Source organism: Chelmon rostratus, chromosome 21 (genome assembly GCF_017976325.1).
Source record: "Chelmon rostratus isolate fCheRos1 chromosome 21, fCheRos1.pri, whole genome shotgun sequence".
Taxonomy (NCBI): Eukaryota; Metazoa; Chordata; class Actinopteri; order Chaetodontiformes; family Chaetodontidae; genus Chelmon; species Chelmon rostratus.
Window position 1 is genome coordinate 12,581,869 of NC_055678.1, and position 25,542 is coordinate 12,607,410.

A 25,542-nucleotide genomic window follows, 5' to 3' on the forward strand; every position below is an offset into this window, starting at 1 on the left:
ATGACCAACTTCATTTTGACTTAAATGACCACAAAACATGACTGTGTCCAGTGCCTTTCGGAATGATTTTCAGGTCTGTGTTAATGACTGCATGTGATATCAGAGTGAACAGCTGTGTGTTCAAAACTGCAGACCAACTCTTAATTTATACTGTTCGTATAAAACTATGAGCTCAACACAGCTGGAAAGGTAATCAGTGTTTTGATTGCGTCCTCATAATAATACAGTATGTCTTAATTCTTTAATTAGTTAGGTGATTAGATGTTTGCAGAAGCTGAGACCATAGAGCCTCTTTAGAGACTTTTCCTTGTAGTAACTGCAGAGCAGGAACTAACAAGATGATAGGACTTTGTCCACTGATTTGACAGATCTCATGATGGGGATTGGAGACATTTCTGCAATTGCTAACATGGCACTTACTTCATAATTCAATAAAACATAGTACTACTGCACATTGTCTCTGCCGTGAAAGTGTATGGAGTCACTGTTATGCTTTGTTATGTGGTCTGTGGGCTTTAAACACAAGTCGTTCAACAGCTCTGCAAAGTTTGATTTGTGTGTCTTGTTTAGTTCTCATACCAAAACCAATTTTATATCCCCCCGTGCGACTGCCCTCCACTGAACATAAAACACTTACAGACCTGAGGATCACTCCGGGGTTCATCTCTAAAGCAGCGTTTTTCATTTCTGTCCACCAAGTCACTGGACACTGTTTTTTGATTAGCGATGGACACGATCAATACAGATTATTGAACCACCAGTTTCTCATTGTCAGTCAGCCATTGCATCCTCAAGGCCAGCGATCCTTTGTGTTTACCCCACAGTGCAGTCTCTATCTGTGCAAATACACAGTGCATGGTGGATATACAACGAACACAGTATCTGCTATAGGCTTTTTGTTTGTTCCTTGCAATCCTTTTTCATTTTTATGATATATACAGTGTTTATTGTCCACGCATATAATAGTGATGACGTGAGGACTTCGTCACAGATGTGCTTTGTCTCTCCGTCAGTGCGTGAGAGTCTCCTTGTGGCCACACAGCGTCTCCTCGGGTCTACTGCTCGCTGCTTCCTTATGCATGAGCTGCACTGTGCTGCCGCCAGGAGACGAACTGTGCATGTGTCTGTGTTGGCTAGTGCTCGCTCTTAGGATGAACAAAGTTGAGCATTCAGTATTTATGCAGGTTGATGAAGCAACGCTGCTCATCTGTTTCTGGTCTGGTGGCGCTGAAGGTGCAGTCGCTTTTAGTGTGATGCACAGAGCGTCGCCTTGATGAGAGGCGATTGACAGGCTTGTTGTTATTGGACATGTCGACTGAACATGCAAATGCTACCAATACGTTTGCTGCCAATATCAAGGTCCCTAGCTTGTAAATTCAAATAACTAGTAACGGATAACTAGATAACAGTGATTATCTAGTGTCATTTTTAAGGCAAAATTGCAAATTGTCCAGTACTTTTGTTTATGCCCAAACACCTGCAAAACCGACGTTCCCATCAGCCTCGGCTGCTCTTTGTGTTTAGTGCTAATTTGCAAATAAGAGCATGCTAACATGCTATGCTAAGGTGGTGACTCTGGTAGATTTGACCAGTATGTAGATGTTAGCATTTAGCACAGCAGCTGCTACAAACAGCAAACAAACGGTATGCTAAATGCTACAGATACTGTACAAACACTCCTACAGAAGGCCTCTGGCTGCTGCTGTAACAACTTGAAATATCTAAAGAATTCTTCAATACAACACCTGCATAAGTCCTGTGTTTGACTGATCCGAGACAGTGCTGCAGGGGTTTGGGGGCTTGTAAATGAACAAGGGGTTATATAGTGCAGCATGAGGTTATGCATTGTTTCTTGCGGGTGCAGAAGACAGCTTCAAATCTCCCGCTTAGCAGAGGTATTGTTGGAAGCCATGTAAGATGTGACTTGATTCTTAAATATTAGACATACAAAATACATATAGAAGACCTAAAATGTTGTATTCAGCGGCTCACAGTGAACAGGCAGGTTGAGTGTCTTGCTCATGGACTCCTGGAATCCAGAACAGGATCAACGCCTTGTTTGTATTCTTCATGCTATTAAGTGTCCCCGCTGACACAGCATAAATTTTATGTGTCAGAATTATCGAAGCATCAGGTTCACTTAAGGGGTTAGTGTTTTATGAGCTGCAGTAGGTCTTTTGAAGGAAGCACTCATAAGTCTGACCCTTATGTTGTTTGACTTCGTTCACATGATTTTCCTCCAGTCTGAATACGTGCAGGCGAGGTGGTTTGGAGACTCTGCAGATCTACATGGTTAATTCACCAGTAACATACTCATCTTTGAACTAGTTCTAAAGGCTCTTTTAAAAACTCCCATCTCACTGCCTCCCTCACTCAGCCCTGCTCCAGCTGCACTTTGCTCTTACGGGAACATTTTGTGGTTGGAGAAAAATGTTACGGGCACCCGAGCAGTGGCCTTTTGCCCTTTTACGGCCGTTGTAATTTTTATGAGGCGATGTTCGATGAGTTTCCTGTCCATAAGTGCATCAGCATCATTGCTGATCATCGTGGAAGTACAGTGCGCGAGGCTCACGCCACAAGCCCCCCCCCCAAAAAAAAAAAAAAATTTAAAAAAAGCATCTGCAATGCAAAATGCAGCCAAATAACAAGCCAGTTTGTTCGTTTTACCCTTACATCGCTCTTAAAGAGGCTCCAATCTAATCTGGTAGTATTTCTCCTGTGGCTTGTGTTATGAAATAGTGACATTTTCTTTAAAAAAAAAAGTAAGACAGATAAATGTCTATGTTTGTTGAGAATACAGAGCAAATATAATATGTTCCTCCTCCTCCTCCTCTTCTTCTTTTTATTATTATTATGGCACATATCACTCCAGACTCTGCCATATCATAACCCACCTGCTCCTCTGCTGCCACATGACTGCTGATGTCAGCCAAGCCAGAGTCAAGGCTGGGAACCTGTAGACAAAATGGTGTTTGTGCGTCCGTCCAGCAGAGTGAGCATGTGTGGCCAATGTAGGCTAAGTGGGGAAGAGGAGGAGGAAGGGTGAGGGGGGGAGAAAAAAGAAAGAGAAAATGAACCAATTAAACAGACGCCAGTAAATCAACACAATCTTTCCCCCCTCGTCGCTCTGCCGTGCGCATTTTTCACAGCATACGCGTTTATGAAGTTCAGCGGCCGTGTGAGAAATTAGCCTCTGTATTCACCGGGGTCCTCCCACCCCTCCGTCTTGTTCTCTAATCCGCCCACATGTATCGTCTGAGGAAAAAAATAGTGCAGAAGGTGACGCTCCTCCAAAGGAACAGAGAGAGGCACAGAGAGGGAAAGGCAAAGAGAGAGGTGTCTGCAGGCTGCATCTCCATTGAAACATTTTGGAAAGGGGAGACAGAGGAGGAAGAGCTGAATGGTAGCTACACCCTGCGCCTGGAAGCGTAGAGACACTGTAACAAAGGCTGGCAATTCTTTTTTTTTTGGCAATAACAAAGAGGTGGGAGAGGGGCTCTGAAATCGAGGGAAATAGCAAAAAAAAAAAAAAAAAAAACAAAGAAAAGAAAAGAAAAAAAAGCGAGTTTTCAGAGGGACTTCTGCTTCATTTCATCCGAAAGACTCATCCCTTGCCATCATCAGCATGACCATAAGCTATAAGTAACATCACGGCAATAACGGTGTCAAAGCGACATTTCCAGCAACAGACGCGCGCAATCCTATTCAGATTTACTGTAATCGTAAAAAAGATCAGCTGAATGCCTGCGAGAAAAACTGGATGCTCTCTGAAATCATAGCAAAGGGCGATCTAACAGAGAAAACTCCGTTCTGATTGATCTGTAAGCTTGAACTCGAAACGAACCTGAGCCAAAAGCAAGTGAGTATTAACCGTGTCTGTGTATATGTCTGTATTTTGGTGGCTTTATTCTGCGTTTATCCGTCTGGTAGCACGGCGTTTTGTTGGCCGGAGAGGAGAGGAAAGAGGAGGAAAAAAAATACGGCGTCTAGCCTGCATTCAACAAGTATCGTTTTATCCACAATAACTGCGATTTTTTTCTCCTGTAGCCTGTTTGTGTACTGATCGACATCTGGAGGAATCAGACTGTGTGAGGATTGCTCAAATTGGAATAATAAACCTCTGCACTGGGTTTGCAGTGTGATGTCGAGCTGCTGTGACACAAAGAGAGCTGGACTTTTAACACTGCCAGTTATTTGAATCCTTAAAAATGTTTATTTATTTATTTTGTTTTTTGGGGGGGCATTTTTGTAAACCCTGCCATTCCTCATTGCACGAATGGTGGGTGTTTCCCCATCTACACTGTGAGATCAGAGCAGTTTCATGCCTCTGAGGGGAATGTGTGTGTATGTGTGTGTATGTGTGTGTGTGCGTGCATGCATTCCTCTCGGCATCATTTTGTGCTCTGTCTGCCTGAGCATCTCTGCCCATGTGTGTATTGCTTTGCGCGTTTGTGTGCATGCATTTGTTTTACTTGCATGTGCCCTCAGTATGTGTGTGTGTGTGTGTGTGTTGGTGCTGCGATGTGGCAGCACCGGGTAAGTGTCAAGGCCTGAAATGGAGGTTTGATAAAGGAACCATAGGAGGAGGGCGAGAGGGCTGACACACAAACACAGTCGTGAGAGAGAGAGAGAGGAGAGGAAGGTGTGAGGAAGAAGAGATGGAGGGAAAGCTGGGGGGGGGGGGGGGGGGGGGGGCACTGGAGCAGAACAACAGGAAGGACATAGTGTCACTGAGATCTCATCCAGGAAGTCTATGGGGGCAGTTAAATGTCTAGACGTGTTCTTCCCCTACAGCTCCCGCCACCACATCACCTCTGCTCCGTCAACTTGCTCCATCTGCCTTCCACACAAAGTCTCCAGTTTCATAACGCCTGCTCTTCCCTCACTTTCCAGCGCACGCTTTCGCTTTTTCTGCCAACTGGCTCCAGCGTGCTCGTCCCCTAATGGGAGCTCTGCCTCTCTTCCTCCATTTGCCTCCACCCCCCCAACCCCACCCCTCAATCCTGCATTATAAATCTACAGCTGTATCCACGCGCTATTTTTAGATTGAGGGTAACCCAGAAAACACCCCTTCGATTTTAGCAAAAAAAAAAAAACAAAAAACAGAAAAAAACCCCAGCAGAGATGGTGGCATGCTGTCAGAGGATGTGATTGGTAGAGTAGCGATGGGGCACGAAAAAAAGGAGGACGCTGCAGTTTAAGCAATGGCGGGGTGTGTATGTGGTGGTGGTGGTGGGGGATAAATCTATTTTGAGGTTGTGATTGAATTACGCATCTGTCGTGTCCTGGGTTTGTGTGTGTGTGTGTGTGTGTGTGTGTTCTTGCCTCTGGCCCTTCCTCTCTCCTTGACCGTGATGCTCCCATCTCTCATCTCGCGCCTTCGCACCAGCTCCGGAGAACTTTCCCTCCGTCCTTCACCTCGAGCTGAGCTGGCCTTTTTTTTTTCTTTTTTCCAGACCCTCCTTGTTTGGACTTCTTGACCTTGAGGCTAACCTTTCAGTCTTCTCTCGTCCCGTTCGATCTCCTCATCCTCCTCATTTTGTTTCTTCACGCTGACGCCCAGCTCGTCTCCCTCCTCCCCGGCTGCTGAGGGGCTAATCTGTGGCCTCCCCTGTGTCTAATTGCCAGCTAGTTCACAGGTCAGGAGTCAGTGAAGTAATATCTCTTCCCTGGTCCTGTTTGTCTGTCTGGCCCCATTGCACCGCTGGATCATAATGGTCCTAATCGTGCAGGAAGGGCAGCGTCATTAATTAGGAGCAGACAGCTTTAAATGACCTAAGAGAGAGTCGGGAGGTGTGCAGGTTAAAGCTATTTGCTCCTGATGCAAATTCTTTAAGAAGCAGATTTGGAAGCTGAATACTGAGGGATATTAGCTCACATTCACCCAGGACCAAAAATAGCGTTCCTTCCCGACATGACACACTATCCCATGGCCTTTTTTTCTCCCTGCACTCGGTGCTGTTTTAGGACTTTTTCTGACCTCTCCTGCAACAATCAGAAGGGAGCTTCAGCACCCCTTCTTCCATCACTACCCTTCACCCCTACATCAAGTCTCACCCAGTGGGCACATCTATCCCAAAAATCTCAACGTTCGTCCTCCTGTGGGCAGGAGGGGGTTTCAGTCATGGACGCTGGCTGAGCTTTCAGAGCTCTATTACAGGCTTCATTTCTGTGAGTCTATTCCTGAAAATGGCCTTATGTATTAATCATCCCCAGCCAGCTAAAAGGAGAAAACCAGGAGCGCATGATTCCTTTTTTTTTTCCTGCTCATAAAGAAGTGGGCTGGAGGAGGATCGTGGCAAGAGAGCGGCGGCAGTTGCTTCTGGGGGTGGGGTAGCGGGGGTGGTGGGGGTTGATTGGCCAATATGCACGAGGCTCAAGACCCCCGAGGGGGTGTTGTTGCTGCAGTATGTGTGGATTGGTCAGCCCCTGGAGGTCTCCACGCTGGTGTTGCTGAGTAGAGGAGCTGCCTCTGGTCGACTAAGCCATTTCCTGTCTGCTTGCTTAATTGATTGGCTATTTAATTCCTGTTTTGGGAAGTGGCCGCTGGTGAGCTTTATTATGATGAGGAATACCTTGGTTTTTTTCCTCCCCTGTGTACATTAGCTGTGTCAGAGCTACTGGGTCATTGTGTCGCCTCGCTCCCTGCTTTCCTCTGCATACGCACCCTGTTTTTTTTTTTTCCCCTCCTCCGTCCATTCATGATATCCATGTCATTTTCATTCTTATTACCTCTCGCCACTGCTGTCCTCACTCCTTCTCCCCTGGCCGAGTTACACCTTGAGGTGCAATGACAATTTGAGGGGGGAGAGGACACTGTGTGGTGTGACACTGCACTAAAAGGGGAGGTGACCGCAGTGCTTTCACAACGCTGCAGTCCCTCGCTCTCTCCTGTTGGGGTCTCCTCAGCACTGGGGAGTGCGATGGAGAAGAGAGGAGAGGAGAGGAGAGGGAGATAAGGAAGAGATGAGGGGGAGAGGAACGAGGAAAGGAGGGGGGGAGGTGATATGGGTGGAACAGTGTGAAGCCTAGTGGTTACATCCTTTGATGAGGTAGCGGGTGGGAAAAAAATGGCTGCGCACCAGAAACACATACGTAATTCATGCTATCCCCCCCCACCCTCTCTCTCTCTCACACACACACGCTAACATACATTACACACTTGCATGCAAAGCCCTCCTTCTTCCCCAGTGGTACATTTGCCACTCAGCTCAACTGTACGTCAGTTTTACATCCCTACACTTGTTTTCCTTCCTCTCCTCCTCTCTCAATCGCTCCACTGTTTCCATTCCTCTTATTAGCACCCCCCCACACACACACACCTTTACCTTTGCTCCCTCTCCTCCCTCAGGTTTTCCATCATTCATTTTCCCCAACATCTCGCAGTCCCCTCTCCTCTCTCTCTCTATCTCCTCCGCCATACCTACCTTTCCCCCCACTCTTTCTATCCTTTTCTCTCCTTCTCCATCTCATCTCACTCCCCCCATGTCTCCCCCTCTACCCCTCTGCGATTGGTAAAGGTTTTTGCTTTTTCTGCCAACTGCTGGGTCTGTTCCGCATAGTCAGCACTCCTCCAAATTCCTCCCTTGCCTTCTCTCCCTCTCTCTCTCGCCCTCTCTCTCATCCTCTCTCTCTCTCTCTAGTGTGCGCTCTCCTACCCTCCCCCCGGTTACTGCTGCTGGTACCTCACAGTCAATGCATCCCATAATCCTGTGCTCCCTCCCCCTCTTGCTGCAGTGTTTCTGCTAATATATATTAGCGTCAGTGCAGCCTTCGTGCACGAGCCGTGTGCACGCGCTCTCTCTCTCAGCCCCATCCTCTCCACCTGTCAGCCCGCTGCAGAAATGATCTCCTCTCCTTAAAGGTTCATAGTGATTAAGCCTCATTTCTTCTCATCTCTTAGCCTGTTCGTTGCAGCCAGGTGAGAGTGTGTGTGTGTGTGTGTGTGCGCGTCTCCCTCCATGCCCCCTCCTTCTCGCTTTCTTTCCCCTCTCGTGTGTGTGTGTGTGTGTGTGCAGTGGCGAGGCAGTAGTAGCAGGGTGGCGCAGGACATGGTGGCCGAGGCAGGAAATGCTGCAGCACAGCGAGAGAGAGGTGTTGGTGGAGGTTGTTTCTCCTCTCTGCTCCTCCTCCTCCCTCTTCTCACTCCGTTTTTAGCCTCTTCCTCGTGCATACTTTCCCCTCTGCCTTCCTTCTCACTGCTGCGCTTTTTTCATCTCCACCTGATCTTCCTCCATTTTACGGCCGATGCTCACCTTCTGTAGCTTCAGCCCCCCCTCCACACCTCTCCTTCTTGTGCTGCCCCCCCACCCCCCTGCACTCTGGTGCTTTTTTTTCCTTTTTGCTGAGGCTGCCTCTTAAAGAGATGTGCTTTCCTTCCCCATTTTAAGATGAAACCCACAAACTGCGGACCTTCTCCTGAAATGCAGCCAGAAGGCTTTGAACTCACATGAACTCATTAAGATCAGTAAAGTACAACCTAACAGTGTCATTAGTTCTGAGGAAAGGTGGGAAGACCCTAACAGCACCCTATCCCAGTTAACCTCCAAATTTGACGTAATATATAAAAGAACACTTAAGTAAAATTTGAAAATCAATAAGCTCACCACACATGAGTTGGAGGGAACAAAAAGGCACTTAACCACAGTTACAGACTTGTGGCTGTCCGTGTATAAAATATTCAGCAGTTCACCAATGACACACAGCTGCCTATGAAGTAGAAGAGTTACAAAGTGAAGCAAAAAAGAAAAAAAAAAGTCGTCTAAGGGATAAAAGTTTCACAGAGAGATCAGAAGAGCTGCTTCTGGAAAGTTTAGCATCCCGTTAGAGGGAGTTTGTCCCAAAGAGAGAGAGAGCACCGCTGTCCATGGTGCTGAAATGTAATCCATCCCACCACACAAGCGGTCTCTGCAGGAATAGCCCGACAGGACAAAGCTGACTGTAGACAAAGATCTTTTTACACTCTCCCTGCCTGACCTCACTACAAAACTCTTTGGTTTTACATGTTACTGCAAGCTATTCCTCCATTAAATTAGTCCTGATTTCACTTTATTTATTTATTTTTTCCCGAGTTGCGTAGATGCAGGCTAAACTACTCTGGCAGAATGATGCAGTGCAATTCAAACTCATGAGTCAAGCAAGCAGATTTGATGCTCCTGCAGTAAACACTGAAAAAGACTAAGAGAGAAACACCCTAGATACGTAAATTTTAGTTCTTGTCAACAGTACTGAAGGTTTGTGCCTGATTTTTGACTGCGTACTCATGCAATAGCCTTTGTTTTAGCAGATCTTACCTGAGTGCTGTTAAGCCTTTTTCCAGGATCTTCAAAAATGAAAAAAAAGATCATTTTCATACCAAAAAAAAGTCTAAATAAAATCAGCAAAACAAAAAAAACTTAATGTCAATTCGAGCTCTGAAGAGAAAAGAGAGACAGCAAACTTTTCCATGAACAAAAAGTTGTTTCTGCAGATTGAAAAGTGCAGTGAAATGATCAAAACACTGATATCAAGTGAGCGAAGGAAGGAAGGAACGACCTGCAACGACAGCAAGCAAAAGTCTGAGGGGGGAAGAGGAGGAGAGAGTTGACCCAAAGTGAGGGACGCTTACTTTGGGAAGGGGAGAGGATGGGACAGGGGATGGGACAAGCAAAAGAAGGGGGAAATGAAGGAAAGATGCAGTGAGGAGGGAGGACAGGAAGAGCTGAAGTGAAGAGAAAGAATGAGAAAGGTGTGTATGTGTGTGTGTATGGGGGGGGTTGCACTGGATCGGAATAAGACCGTGTTGTGAGAGGAGGAAGAGGAGGAAGAAATGAAGCCCTGATTCTCCTCCTTCAATGAAATGTGATCCCTTTATGCGGAATGTGAGCGCGAACGAGGAAGAGAAAGTGAGGCAGAGTGAGAGAGAGAGAGAGTAGTAGGAGGGAGAGGGGGAGGGCCGGCGAGAGCTCACAGGAGAGGAGCAGAGGGGGGAGGAGGAGGAGGAGAGTGGTGCATTTCTTTGAATAGAGGAAAAGGTTAACAACATAGATATGGTGCACATATGGGCTTTTTATTTTTTTCTGCTGTGAACGCGTGTCTTCTCTGAAGCATCGTGAGCCCCCCCCACCCCCCACCCCCCGATAGAGAGGCAGCTCGCGGGCGAATAATCTGACCTCGCTGGGAGAGAGAGAGAGAGAGAGAGAAAATAACTCTGGCTTTTTACTGCAGCAGAATTCATTCACTTTTATAGTGCACTCTCCTTTTCGATGCTCTTCCACCCCCCCCACCCCCCACACACACACACACACTCACACACTCACACTCTTTCCTCAACCCCCTTCTTCCACCATTAGTAGGGAAGAGACAATATTACACGAGCCGTTCACCGTATGAGCGTGCAGCATTCACTGTCTCTCTTTTCTCCCCCTTTGTTTTCCTCATTGTTCTGTCCTCTTCGATCCTTCCATAAAAAATCTGATTAATGGCCTCTTCCCCCAGCCCCCCCCCCGTTTCATTCTTTCTCTCTCCCTCACCCTCTGCATGCCATCTCCATCTTAACACACACACACACAGTGCATGGGAGAAGTGGCAGAGGGAGCATTGACATAATTGTGCATCGCATGAATCTCAGTGCGGTCGGAGGGGGCTGCAGCAATGTGTGTAGCACGCACATAGGCTGATTGAGGAGATCTAACATTAGTACGGACACCACACTCTCGGGAGGCAATTAACACAAACACACACACACACACACACACGGTGCTGCGCCACCTTACGTCAGAGAGTCATTCTCAAGGAATGGGGATAGAAGCAGGCAGATGGATCCCCAGTTTTCTCCCATCTTTCTGTCACTTTCCTCCCCCTCCTCACACACTCTCGCCAGGCAAGGAAAAGAGCAGGGCTGTTGCAGGTGGGGAGGGATGAGTGTGTGTTTGTGTGTGTGTGTGTGTGTGTGGGAGGGGGTCTGCATGCTCACACTCTCAGTGGCCTAATCAGGGAAAGGCTGTGAATGGACACTGACCTGAGTGTCAGCCAGATCAATTCAGAGATTGTCAGCTTGCGCAGAGCAAACAGCGATGGTCGAAGTGATAGCTGAGCGGGAGGGGAGGGGGGGGGGGGGGGCGAGGGATGAAAGAGTGCTGGGACCCCACCACATCAGTCACACCGCCATAGCCTGAGACTTCAGGGCATCTTCTCATCACCGGGGTGCCAGGATGCTGACTCATGAATGTGCTCCCAGCCACCTGTTTTTTTGCACTAAATAAGTTGAAGGCGTCTTTGTGCGCCAGGATGTTGTGCATTAAAAGCAACTTTGCCACCCTTCATTTTCACCCCCCCCCCCCCCCCCCCCCCCTCCACACCTGCACAAGGTCATTCTTTGCCCTTCCATCAGCTGATTATCAAGTGAATTGTTGCACATACAGCTGGCATTAGCGTGTGGTTCTTCGTTTGTATTGCAATGTTGATAATCCACATCTATGTCTCCCTTCTGCTAAAATTTCTGCCCTTTTTCTCTCCCCGCAGACTCCTCAGACTCCTCCCTCCTCCTCCCTTCGGTTTCTCTCATCCTCTCCCTCCCCCCCGGTCCTCTATGCTCAGTTCGGTGTGTGTATCCTCTTTCAAAGGGCGCAAGGGTGGGAACAAGTCGTCCAACAAAGCATGTTACAGCGCAGACATGACTTGTCCGTCGGAAAGCGAGAAAATCGTGATAAACTGCGGGGGGGTGCGGCATGAGACCTACCGGAGCACCCTAAAAACGTTGCCCGGTACCCGCTTGTCGTGGCTCACCGAGCCGGACGCGTTCAGCAACTTCGACTACGACCCCAAATTAGACGAGTTCTTCTTCGACCGCCACCCGTCGGTGTTTTCCTTCATCCTCAACTACTACCGGACCGGGAAGTTGCACTGTCCCAACGATGTGTGCGGCCCCCTGTTCGAAGAGGAGCTGGCCTTCTGGGGCATCGATGAGACGGACGTGGAGGCGTGCTGCTGGATGAATTACCGGCAGCACCGGGATGCGGAGGAGGCGCTGGACAGCTTCGAGACTCCAGAACCGGACGCGCCGGACGACGACCCGGCGCTGGGCGGTGCGGATGGGGACTTGAAAAGACTGTGCATGCAGGAGGACGCGAGGAAAGCTGGCTGGTGGAAAACCTGGCAGCCCAAAATATGGGCACTGTTTGAAGACCCGTATTCCTCCAAGTATGCCCGGGTGAGTTACCCACGTCTCTCCTGGAGGGACCAACTTGTTTCTGTCCTGTTGCATGTTGTGCCACATGATGCCTCAGAGCGCTGCTTGACTCATGATAAGTTTTTCAAACTTTGATTTTTAGAAAAAATGTCCTGTCCACATTATGATTGCTGATAAAACCAGTCCTTCATAATTGCCTGCAGGCCACCGACTGTCAGTATATGTGTCATCCCTGATAGTATATCTTATTAAGTAGCAGGATATAGACTTACTGATACTGAATAATTAATGCTGATAGCATAGGGGAAATGGAAAATGTATGGCAGCCTTATCTATTGGTAGATGGGTACTAGTTGATGTAACAACCACGGTTTTTGTCAGACACATCAACTCCACATCTACTTGATGTATGACATGTTTCAGATTCACAGTGAATGCCGTTTTTATTGCCATCATAATTCCTGTGGCCGTTTTCTGCTACTTGAACAGGTTTAATACACATCTGCCTCCAAACGCAGCATCCGCTGCGCTTCCTGCATCCAAACGCCTTCATTAGGTCGTATTTGTCCGTTTACGATGCACATCAATGCGCCGTATTTCATGTTAGTCTTATTTATCGTAGCACCGCGTTGAGGAGGCTCATTCGACGCTGAATCGTCAGTGTTGAGGTGTGTGTCTTTCCCCACATTTGCCCTTGGTAGTGCTACAGTCTGCTGGGTTGCTTTTTTTTTTTTTTTTAACCAGTCCCCCCCCGTCCCAGTTGAACGCTACATGGCTTTTACGCGCGGGCTTTATTGCCGTTACGCATAACTTGCTCCAGTGCTGGAACAGCCTTTATTGTTTGCATGTAAATAGTTAATGATTTAGCCCTTTAAAGCAAACGTTTGATGGCATTTGATCATACAGGTGTAGAGTAACAAGTACCCCTGACTGTGTTTTTGATCAGTGGCACATGAAAACAGTTGCAGTGGGCTTGTGGTTCTTTTTTCTCAGACCCTCCAGTTACAGACGAATCCAGCTGCTTGATCACGGCTGCTTTGATTTGTGTTGTTTTGCAAATTCGGTGGTTCGAGTTTGATCATCCTTGTCTTGCGCCCCGTGTGTGCTTTTATTAGTGCTACTTTTCTGCTGTGAGGGTGTGTATGGACCCATAGATACTGTGATGGCACACATCCTGTAAGTGCACATGCAAAACCAGACAGTCAGCAGACACCTGCAGTGGCCAATTCATGCCATCACCCTGAAAACAGCTGAATGTCTGTGGGAAAAGAAAAAACACCCATAAATCACTGCATACTCAGCAATATATACTGTATTTACAATCAGATAGATAATAGCTGCACATACAGGCTCTTAGCCTCTATCACCACACACACACACACACATACACACCTTTTCTGGCACTGTATGGATCTACATATCCGGATCCAGTTCCCTCCAAAGGAAGAGGAAAGTATCGGGCTGTGACGGACAGATAGTCTGGTTTAGGCCACCTGATCCGCCTCTCTGGACTTGGGATCAGGCAGGAAGCACTTCTCTAACTGTCACTCTCATCCCAATCAAATTGATTTCCTCGCCGTCCCACCCCTCTCTACCTCTGCTCTGTACAACAAAACAGCCCATAGTGGTGGGGGTAGCTCTTTGCAGAATGTCCAAATGTTGCACGAGAGGGAGACAGGTGCAGTGTTTGGATTGTGGATGTAAACAGAGGTGGATTTGGTGCTGAGTTACCACACAGAAAGAGGAGGCAGCATTTGCAGCACTGGATTCAAGCTACTGTACCTGCTGCCTAGCTGCTAGAATGCTGTTTATTATGTAATGTACAGTTTCACACCACATCCGCTGGTCGCAGTGGCCAAGATCTCATGAATCATACAAAAACTAACATTCATTAAGCGTAATGGCTGCAGATGGAGGTGCTTGTGATGCCACGTTGGGGTTATGCAGAGTACAGAACAGGTAGCTGGTGGGATTCATTTCAGTGGCTGCACAACACCAGCTCTATTTGTGGGTGAGCGCAGCCCCATTTCTCTCTTTAGGTCTAATATGCCAGCGCTATACGTCAAACAGCGTTGTGACCCAGATCGTTTTTTTTTTTTTCCACCCTCGCGCTCTCTAAAAGTATCCCCTCCGACGTGGCAGAACCTTTTGGTCTTTCGCTCCTGAGAGATGCAAATTACGTGTGGAGAGAAAAGACAGGGAGACAGAGAGAGAGAGAGAGGCTGGGACAGAAGAAAATGAGATGCTGATGTGGAAATACATCGAGACAGATGAGAGAGAGACAGAGGCAGGGAGAGGGAGACGAGAGGAAATAAAGGGAGACAGGAGGAGAGACATTACTCTGATGATTTAAGGGGGTTTTGTTTGCATGGCTGTGATGTAACGCATCAGCAATCAATGTTTTGATCAGAACGTTCGACACGCATGCAGGGATTAAAAAAAAAAAAAAAAACTCTCCTCCCTCTTTGCCCATGATCGTGTGAGGCTCGCTCGCGGATCTACCGTAGTGGCACACACACACACACGTGTACAAACACACACATGCTGGTGTCTGTGCTGGATTTTCTGCTGCAGTAGACACGGGAGAGAGGAGGAGGAGGAGGAGGGGGGGTAGCACTGGAGGAAGAGAAAAGAGGTGGAGGGGTTGGTGGGAGTGAGAGGGATAGACAGAGCGAGGGAAATGGAGAAGGGGTGAGATAGCGGAGAGAAATAGAGGGAGAAGGGACTGAAGGGGAGCCTGAGAGGGACGCGGAGGGAGACGAAGAGGAGGAAGAGGGCTCTTGGAATGAACAGGGAGGAGGTGACAGCCACAGAGTGAAAGACGTTGCACGATGGGGGTGGGGACCCTTGTCTTTGCATCTTCGATTATCTGTGCAGGCTCACGCCGTGCAGTCTTCCTACCCCGGCCCCCCTGCCTGCCTATTGACCGATAATCGATTGATTATCTTTTCTTCTCGTCTGTTTTTAAAGCCATCCTGATAGTGCTCACAGGGACTGTTGGATGGTAGCACGACTGTTAACCCCTTTACCAAAATTTATGGATGTATATGTTTCTGTTTGATGAGATGTTACACAATACAGTCTGATTTCTTTATTGATCCGGGCCTGGTTGACATAGATTATTGCGGTTAAGACGACACAGAGCTGTTCTATCATGTTTGACAGAATTTGATATTGGCTCATTTTTTCCCCCCTTTGTTTAAGGCTTTTTCTTAGCGTTTTAAACTCAATCTGCTTGAATTACTGTTACAGTATTGCTGAACTGTGGTTATTGTTTTGTTATTGAACCTGCGGTAATCCAATTTGGTGCAATCACTTGTCACTCACCAGGCTGAATATCTGATGTTAAACTAACAGGAAGACAGTATTGTTTGATGGACATTGTTAGAAATTAGAGATTAAGATAAGGGATCTTTCTAGTTGCATTATTGTTGAATATATCAGGTGTAAGTTACACATAGGTATATAAAGAAAATAGCTTTATAGGTCCTGAAAAGTCAGTATAAAGGAGGTTAGGTTGAGTGAATGTGACTAATGTTAAGAAATAGAAATGTGAGATGCAGAATTATCTAAAAACTGCCTTCTTCTTTTAAAAGAAGGATTTACCTGGAAAGATCTCAGCTGTGTATAGATCACTGCTGACTATCTGGATGATGTCCTATACTCTGGTCCCACTGTCCCCCAGGTTTAGCTGTGTTTTGGTGACTTCCAGTTTTGCACCAGAAGGGCACAGTTGTCTTTGTCAGCAATCTCCTGACAACGCGCCATTTGTAGCTCAGCATGTACAAGATGCCCCTTTGCCCCCTCCAAAATCTGACTTTGTGTGCCTGTATTTGATTCGTTTTCGGGGGGAGCGGCGCTGTGTCCGGAGCCCCCGCCCCCCGCCCCCCACCCCCCTCTCCCTGAAGGTCATGCCTTGTGGTCCTTGTTTGCTGTTCTTTTCCACAGTGTACAGTGCTTGAGCGCACAATGCTGTCATAAACACAAACGTGACCTGCCAGTGCGCCGGACGAACTCAGAACAGGTCGTCTCCGGGTAGAAAATCACTGTGGTGGACAGAAAATTAAAAAATTGAGGTATTGATAGGCATTGTGTATTTATAGATGCGGTGTTGGGCGAAAAAGGAGATCGCCTAGAGCAGGGTTTGGGTGACATAACGGTTTGTGACGGGGACACTGTATCCCACTTTTAGGGGAAAGGACCTTTTGACTGAGAAGATGAGTTCTGTGTGATTTTGCAAAGACAAAAGTGAGGTCGGTAAGGTCAATAAAGCATGTTGTCCTCTTTTGATTTTAACCAGACGCTCATTTTTACTATATACTAGGTCACTTCTAATTTTGAATAGTCTTGTGAGATTTTTTTGCACTAGTTTTGTTTGCCCTAGAGCCACGTAGTTCCACGTACGGTACCTCCCAACTGTGACTGGAGCTTGAATGGGAACTGTGGTGTAAAGTTTGTGCAGGTTTCAGCCAATCACTGCAAAGGCTGGACTCCATACGTTGCCTCATCCCTCTGTTATTTGCTGTGTTTACCCATTATGCTCGAGGGAGAGTTAACATCACAGCAGCCGCTATTATCTGCATCTCACCCTACAACTGCAACAAAGGCATCCTTCTCCTGAGCGTGCGAACATCCTGTTTCGAACCTCAAAGCTTTAGCTTCCCTCGCCGGTGTCGCGGTGTCAGCGATGACGTGAAATAGAGATTTCTCACTCCTTTAATGGTGTTCCTTTATGTACTGAAAGGGCTTAAGTGCGTTGAATTAAACTTTTACTTTCAGCAGTGGGCTTTGCTGTTCCAAGGCGTTCATGTTCAAACCCCTGACCCTGCTCTAAGGCCTATTTCCCACTTCCATTCTTGTTCCTCTCCCTGTGGGCTGCATCTGAAAATAGCAAAGAGAGGGAAAGGAGGCCTTAATTTCACTCGCTGGTGGCAAATCTATTCCTCCATTACTGGTGAGGGGATGAGCCTTTGTACTTGTATGACCATTCTGCACACAAGCGACCGCCCACAACCAAACCAAACCCGTCTTAACAGAGACAGAAAGGATGGAGGGTGTTATTATAAGGTGCTCTGCAAGTTTATTAAGGTAAAATGTCCTCAAGCAGTCGCTGCTGTCAGGGGTGTGATAATTGGTCCACCTGCCTTCCCTGTGTCGGCAAATGATAAATGTATCGTGTTCTGTTTCAATTTTCCCTGACAAGGTTTTGTACCACAAGTCTTCTCATGTTGTGATCGCATCCTCGGAAGTCACGGTCCCTCTGTTTGCTGCCCCGTAACCTGAGCGCTGTCTGTTGGTGATACTTTACCGGATAGATGCTTGATGTCTCATAACAAGGGCAGAGACATGATCTGTGGATTAAGTAAGTGAGAGGCACTTTAAAGGGCTGAAAACAGAAAAACAGCACTGTTTGATTTGGACTTTTTTAGTAGTATTACTGCAATACCATATGTATATGTTGTGGATATATTTTTTTTTCTTAGTGGTAGCATTCGTTGAAGTCTTCTGGATGGTTCTGGCCTGCTGTTGTGATTAAATTGAAGTTGAAGTGGAGCAACAATACAGATTTATCCATCACCAGCAATCACTTGTATTACTATTAAACTGATAGTTCAACATTTTGGGAAATATGCATGTTTTACTTCCTTGCTGAGAGTTAGATGACAGAGCTGATACTCCTTTTACGTCTGAACACTGTAAATATGAAGCCACAGCCAGCAGCCGGTTAGCTTAGCTTAGCACAAACACTGGAAACGGGGGGGAACAGCTAGCCTAGCCCTAATTAGAATTTGCCATTTTAAGGATGGAATTGTGCCAAACCGTTTCTTGGCTGGAGCCAGTAACTTCCTGGAGTCTCCTGGTTGCCTGGCAACTGCTCAGAGGCAAGGAATAGTAGCACATAACCAACCGTGAAAGAGCGTAATTTTTACCCATTTTTGCACAAGAGATGTAACGCGTAACTCCTTCCAGCTAAACTAAGCTAACCGGCTGCTGGCTCCAGTTTCAGATTTACCGTAGAGTGGTATCGATCTTCTCATCTAACTCGAATAAGCATATTTTCCAAAACATGAACTTATTGCTTTTTAAGTCTTGCATTACATTTCAGACAGAATCATTTGACATGTGTGATTATGCTGCAAAAATTGCTCCCCCATCACTCCAAATACATTCCTTCTCCTCTTAATGTCCTTCTCAGCCACCTTCCTCCCCCTCCTCTGCCTCAGTCCATTTAGCCATGCTGGTTAAGTGCTGAATCAGTGCCCGACACCACCATGTGGACAGTCAATTAGCTGGACCTTGTGGTAAACCCTGGACACTTTGCTCTTATGCTGGGTGAACGAAGTGATTCAGGACACTGGCATGGGTTGGGAGCTTGCACGGTGCCAGAGCCGATTACAATGGTGGGAGCCCGAATTCTCTAAATGGGGCAAATCTTGTCAAATCTCACAAGAGAGCAGTGTATTGTGTACTACCACACAGACCGCCACACGCGCATGCACATGTAATTGTAATTGCATGCTGAATCAAAAGTCATTTCGCTGCATCAAGATTGTCAATTATTCATAAGAAATATCCCGCACACACTGTAACTAAAGACTTAATGTGGTACAGAAACACATTCACCCACTTCCATTTCAACATGCACCTTACATTTGACCCCCTCAAACACCTGGCCAGCCATAAATCACCATCAGTACGCTCACCTTTTACACACCCGCCCGTACTCTGTAAGTGTAGCTGTCCATAAACCATTCTGCCCAGCGTTCACGCTTACAGCACACAGATAAATCACTTCATGTGACACGCCCCCACGTAACCCTGCAGATCACTTTCACACACGTGAATGTCCCGAATACAACAAAGACACACTGACTGAATGTTGAGTAGCCGGCAAGTGACTTCTCAAACGAGCTTTTCAAGCATTATTTTTAGGCTTGGAAATATTTTGATTATTATCCTGTAGTATTTTTTTTTTGTTTTGTAAGAAAGTAGTTTAAAATACAAGCTCCCAGAACCAAAGGTGACACCTTCCGATAGCTTGTTTTATCCAACCAACATTCAAAAACTCCATTATTCAATTAGAAATAACATTAATAACATTTGAGAAGTTAGTACCAGAATTTTTTTTTTGCTTGATATATGACTTAAAGGACCAGTATGTAGGATTAGGGGGATCTTCTGGCAGAAATGGACTTTTAATATTCAAAAAGTATGTTTTCATTCATTTATCATCACCTTTTAATGGACCCTCCGCCATGTTTCGCCACCATGTTCCTACAGTAGCCCAAAACGGACAAACCAAACTCGGGACCCAGAGAGCAGCCATCATAGATTCTCCTCCCTGCTCCAAAAGGGAGGGGCGTGCTAGGGGTGCTCAGTGGATTGCAATGTGTAACCTCGATACCAGATATCGCTAAATCCCACACACTTGTCCTTTAAAATGATTTTTGTTAATCGACCAATCGATTCATTGACTCATTGTTTCAGAACACTAATGGTGCTACAATCATACGACTAAACAGAATAATGGTGGCTGAGCATTTGTCATTTTTTAAATAAAATGAAATAAAAACTTAGCATATCCATTCTTATTGTTACTAGGGCTTTTTATTCATGATTAGTTAATTATTTCCCTCAATCAATCATTCAAAACCTGAGAACATACAGTTCACCATCACATAACACAAAGAGAAAGAAATCACTCAAGCAATCAACTGATCATGATAGCTGCTGATATCGAAATAAGCGCTTAAGCTACTAATTGCTTAAGCTCTACAATTTTTTTGATTTACGGTTTAGTCTATATAATGTCAGAAAACAGAGGAAAGCCCAAAACTGAAAGTAATTCAGTTTTATCATCATAGAAAACCAGCAAATGTGCACATTTGAGAGGCTGAAACCAGTGAAGATTTGGTAAATTTGCTTAACCAGTTAGTTAATTGATGATCAAATATGTTGCTGATTTGCACTCATACTGCATAAATTACACACGACTAACCTGCCAATGGTTACCGTGTTGTTGCAAAACCATCTGTCTAAGGGCTTCGTGAGCGTCTATGCTTGACTGGCCACTGTCGTTACCCTGTGGCACTTAAACAGTCAAACTGTACCCCTGCTTGTTCCCTTGGAAAATGACATTGGAGGGCGTCATTCCTGTGTGACCATCTGTTTCCTTGTGATTGTCCCTCCTGTCCAAGTGGCAGTGGAGTGGAGGCAGAGCGGGCGACTACTTTAAATGGAAACGTGATCTAGAGTGTAGCAGTGTGTAACAGTCAGATTCGGGAGCGAATCTGGATGGAAATGTATCAGAATGTCCCGCCGAGGTTTGCTGAGAACAGGACAGTCTTTCAAAATTCTGCCGTTTCACAACTCAGTATTTTTTTGGTTTAACTCCGGGAGCAGCTTGACAGAGAAAGGGTTTGATACATGTGGTCCCATGATGTTTTTATTTTCTTTTTCATGACGGAGCTCTGAGGTAGATTACGACAATTACTGAAGCACAGAGGAACGAGGACGGAGGGCGTTTAGAGGAGGGGGATGCACGAAGGCATCACGGGTATTAGAAGGGGGGACGGCTTTGCAAGACTTGCTTTGTAGGTCTTGAACAACACAAGTCGGACAGGATGGATGGGAGAAGGGGTGAGGAAGGGAGGGAAAAGGGAGGATCGCCTGAGAAAGCGTGGATCTGCATCGCAAGGACAAATGCACATAATATGCTGCAGTAAACTGAAGCGAATACAAAACAGATGAGCGGGATCGCACGCGTGTACGGTTCATTCACCTCCACACTGTATTTGTTTGTCTTCAGAGGTGTCTGACAGGACTGCAGTGGGAATTAAATAGAGGGGACCTGAAGGCTGCAGAGCTGATACGACACTGTGACGTGTCCGCTGGAGAACAGTGTGTGTGTGTGTGATTGCGCGTGTGTGTTCAGGAGAGCTTACAGATTCAACTGTAGCATGTCAAGGAGTTGAGTCATTCAGGGAATGTCTGAAAGTCTGTGTTGTGATTGAAATTTTACCAGGATCACTTCCAAGAGTGCTGACCTCAGAGAATCAGTGTTTCCAGCTCTCAGAAAATAAGGTATACGCAAGGATTACCCGGAGCAGAAGCTAATTATATCTCTCAGTTCAGCGCCGCCTCTCTCCAACCTCCATCGCTCCTCCTCCTTCATCTCCTCCCGCGTTCAGGTGTTTGATGAGCCTGGTGCACGCGTGTGAGGCTCGTGTGGCATGCAGCCGTGTTTTGCACGTATGCTATGCGGTCATGCAATGCGTGCAGCCGTCCCGTTGCGTCCCTCCTCTCTGCACTGTCCCGCATCTACTCTCAGCAGTCCCACCCTTTTCCACGCCTCGCCTTTCCTGCCCTTCATTATCCCGCAGTGTCCCATGTTGGGTGACATAGGAGGCTTTAACTGCGTGTCCTGGCTTGGACACCGGCGTCCTCCACCAATGTCGACTGCATTCCCTGTAAGCCAAGAGGAATAAAGGGTCACATGAATTTGATATTTCCTGTGATCTTATTTTCAGGCTGTTACTATCAGCTGTCATGGATCCCTTTTTGAGGAGCCACTTGATCAGTGCACCTTGAAATCTAGAGTATTCTGCAATGGTGGAACCACCATAATCAAAACCTCGGTCATGCAACTGCAGTCCAGAGAAAAGGTTTCTTTGCAACAATGCAATTTATGCAGCGTTAATATGATCGCTCAACAAATCCAAAAATAACCTTAACAAGCAAAAATTCCAAGCATTTGTTGATAGGAGCTCAAATTAGAAGATTTTATTTTATATCATTGCATATAGAAAACCTTTAAACCTGCAATAAGTGCAACAGAAACAAGCTGTAAACACAGCGTTATTAGCTTAGCTCATTAGTAAACAACTGCCTATTTACACGCGAGGAGCAACACTAGCAATCATTTGGAGGTGTGTTTGTGTCCACCTGATGAACGTGAGATCAATATTTACTCTCCTTTTAGCTCTGTTTTTGGTCTCTAACTCCTGAGGGAAACATCTTGCTCTTGAGCTGCTAAATGCTCCACCGGTTCCAAACAGCAGGTGACATGCAGCTGGTTATATCAGGGCTCCTGCTGTAAACAGCTGTTGCTGATGAGAGCAGAGAAAGTGAACCAGAACGCTAAAGATGTGAACTGTAAAAACCAAAACAACGAGTTAAAGGATGCTAAAATGGGCTCAAGCTCAGGGTAACTGAACCCATCTCACATACAGGAAGTCACGTGATCCATTGTTGATTTAAAAAATATTGGTTTGAACTACTTTGAATTCAATAACTTGCAACGGTTGCTGGTCATCATTTTTTTTAACATTTGACCCAGCCGTTGTTCAGAATAATGACAGAACAAACAATCTCAGCCCGTAATGAAGGGCAGTTAGTTGCTGTCCATGCAGTTTTATCTATTTTTAGTGGATGTAATACAAAATGAAGATCTGGATACTAACCGCGCTCGTCATTCTCGGACACTTCACGCACCATGCCGGCCTAACTTAAACTCACACGAGGAAGCCTGGAGGTTGAGGGTCGTGAACGTCTAAAAGCCACTAAAGAAATTCATAATTCAACATGTAGGAAAAAAAAGAAAAGAATGAAAGACATCTTTTCTGTGCTGCTCTCTCGCCCTGTTCATCTCTCTCTCTGCCTTTCCTCTCAGTTTTTACCGCTTGTCCATTTCACACGCCATGTCCCTAAAGGGACCTCGCTCTCTTTTGACATTTTAGTTGCTCTCTTTGTCTTGTTCAAGAGTGTTTGACTGTTAGGTTTTGCGCCTTTTTTTTGTGCTTTCGTAATCTCGGCCTGAAGTAGCAAAAGCTTCGATTACTCTGCGGCGTTCCTACGAATGTGACAGCGATGATGCGAACAGTCATGATGGTGGCACGAGTGATGGCTGTTCCTGTATCCCACCCAAGGTTACACTCACACTGCACGCTAAGTGGCTACTTTGGAAGTCTTTGAGCGATGGCCACAGTCATTCACCTAAGATAATAGATTAAGCCCTCGTTTCTGGTCCGAACCATTTCGCGGGTTGCCCTTCGGGAGAACGTTCTGTGTTTCACATCGTTTAAGTGTTCATTCTTCATGCCTCATTCACGTGCAGCTATCACATCATCCTTCAGCGTCTTCTTATCATTGCTGACTCTGCAGTAGTGGTCGCCCATTTGCTTTGCCCTCCGGGAAAGACTCCCCCATCCTAACGTCTTTTTCCGGGCGCTCCTCGTCATACTGATGCTGATCAAACGTCGCCATCAGTGCACGTGGAACAAAGGCGCCGTTAGCAGGAGGCAAAAAAACCCTTTATTTGCCTTTATACCTCTGTCAAGGTCACTCACCCTCGACCTCGGAAAACGTTAATCTTTCATGGAGCGGTCGGCCGGGCCGAGTGATCACAATCTCGCTCCTCTACATTCAGCCCTTTGCGCCGGCTGCAGGAGCAGTATTTGGCTCAGTCCTGTCCTTGGTGCCTGAAAGCAGAGGCTAACGCAGTGGTTGTCATGGTGACAGAGAGCCAGGCAGGGCTGTGGTAATACTGTAATGATAAAGCTCTTCTGGATGGTGCCGCAGTAAACACAGCGCCACTAGGGTCCCGTTAAGGAAGAGCGCAGCGCACCGCCGTGCATGCAAAAACGCCTGCAGGGCTAATATCAGCTCCGACAATCTCTCCTTGGTTGTATCACTTACATTCATGCTCTCCCAACACCTCCTCCTTTCTTCCCCTCTCTCTCTTTATTGCACTCCCGCTCTCCGATGCCCTGCTCTCCCTCCCCGTGATTGGCGAGATTGAAGTCATTGTCTACTCTCCTCCGCTCATCTTTTCATCCCTCTGCCCTCCATTCCTCCGCTTTCTCTTCATTCATCCATCGAAACACAATCAACGCTCTCTATCATCAACTTCCTTTCACTCTCTCTCTCTCTCTTTCTCATTTGCTTCTCTCACTTTTTCTCTCCCCGTCTCTGACTCCCGCTCTTTTAAATTTATGTTGATGATCTTTCCAAATCTAATTTCAGAGTCTGGAGAGCGAGGGAGACTCTATTGGGCCTTGAAGGTCATTGGGCTCCAGGTGTCACACACGGTAGCTTTTCCTGTAGGGAATTCAACGCATTGAGCTACACGCCAATATTACAGCGTGCCTCTGAATCGTATGCTCAGTGTTAACACACGCGCGCACATGCCTTCGTGTTGCGGCGAGGAGAGGGATGGAGGCAGAGAGCGCCCGAGGAGATAAATAAGTGTGAAGTGACAGATCGCCGCTCCTCCTTTTATCATCTTCCTCCACCTCTGTCTTTGTCTCCGTCTCTCCATCACCTTAGTGCAGTGCTCGTGTAGCTACCACTCACTACCTGCAGTTGGCAAGTGTGCACGCACACACACACGCACCTCCTGTGCCCATAGGCTGTTTGTCTCTCTCACATTGTGAGTCATGTCCACACACACACACACACTTGAACCAGGCGCTTACGCCAACATATGTGTATACAGACACATGCAGTGTACACACAGGCTCATCCACACCTGTGCGCCACATGCGGGTTTGATGAACAGCTATAAGTACGTTTTTATTAACGTATCACTCCTCACACACAACGGATCTCTGCTTGACACGCTGCTGCATATTTAAAAAGGGCTGGCTGCTGTGATGGATTGATCAATATTGATTTGATGTTCAGATCTACAGTGTAATCCACTGTGCTCTGTCATCTTGAAATACTGCATGATTTAATTACTGGAGCCATGAGTGAGCCTTTGTTTCATCAGCAGCAGTATTGTATTCGGGCTTTTAACTATAGCGTGGTTAAATTCATTACAGCGCAGTAGCTGCACTTAGCATGCTAATGTTAACTGCAGCCCAGTGCTAATTCCTACTCAGGCTTGCACGTTGTTTTTGATTTCCAGTGATCAGGTTCGTTGGTGTGTGCCTCCTCGCTGTTGTCGAGGAGCAGGTTTTGTGTCTCAGTCTCAGGTTTTGAGATTGAAACGCTATTTCCTGTGTGCATAAGATCCCCCACCTGTCGCCCAAGTTTAATTTAGAGAAAGAGGGCAAACCTGCACATCAGGAGAGGCTTTGCAGTTGAATCACAAACCTCTGGCGCCTTCGCTTTATTCACACTGTACCAGCGAGACAAGAAAAGACGGAGCGCTTAGAAAACATTGTTTTGGCGTGGGAGTATGTTAACTCAGGGACGTCTGAGTAGGAAATGAGCCAATGGTCTGGATAAGATCTGATCAACACTATTGTGTTTTATTTCTTTTGTTTTCATCGTGAGCTGCGCACATCAGCTTTTTGCTTTCTCTTTCATGTCTGTCACTTTCCTCTTTACGTTCTGACACCCGGAGCTATCGTGGTTTGGAGTATGTT

At 46.5% G+C, this 25,542-nt stretch overlaps 1 protein-coding gene across 2 annotated transcripts in view; it reads left to right on the plus strand.

Annotated features, from left to right (window-relative positions):
• LOC121624553 (potassium voltage-gated channel subfamily C member 1-like) overlaps positions 1-25,542 on the plus strand; it is a 47,378-nt gene that overhangs the window by 92 nt on the left and 21,744 nt on the right. For both annotated transcript variants that reach the window (XM_041962314.1, XM_041962313.1), the window contains exon 2: positions 11,503-12,190. In XM_041962314.1, coding sequence (XP_041818248.1) covers positions 11,503-12,190 — 688 coding nt within the window. The remainder of the gene's footprint in view (positions 1-11,502; positions 12,191-25,542) is intronic.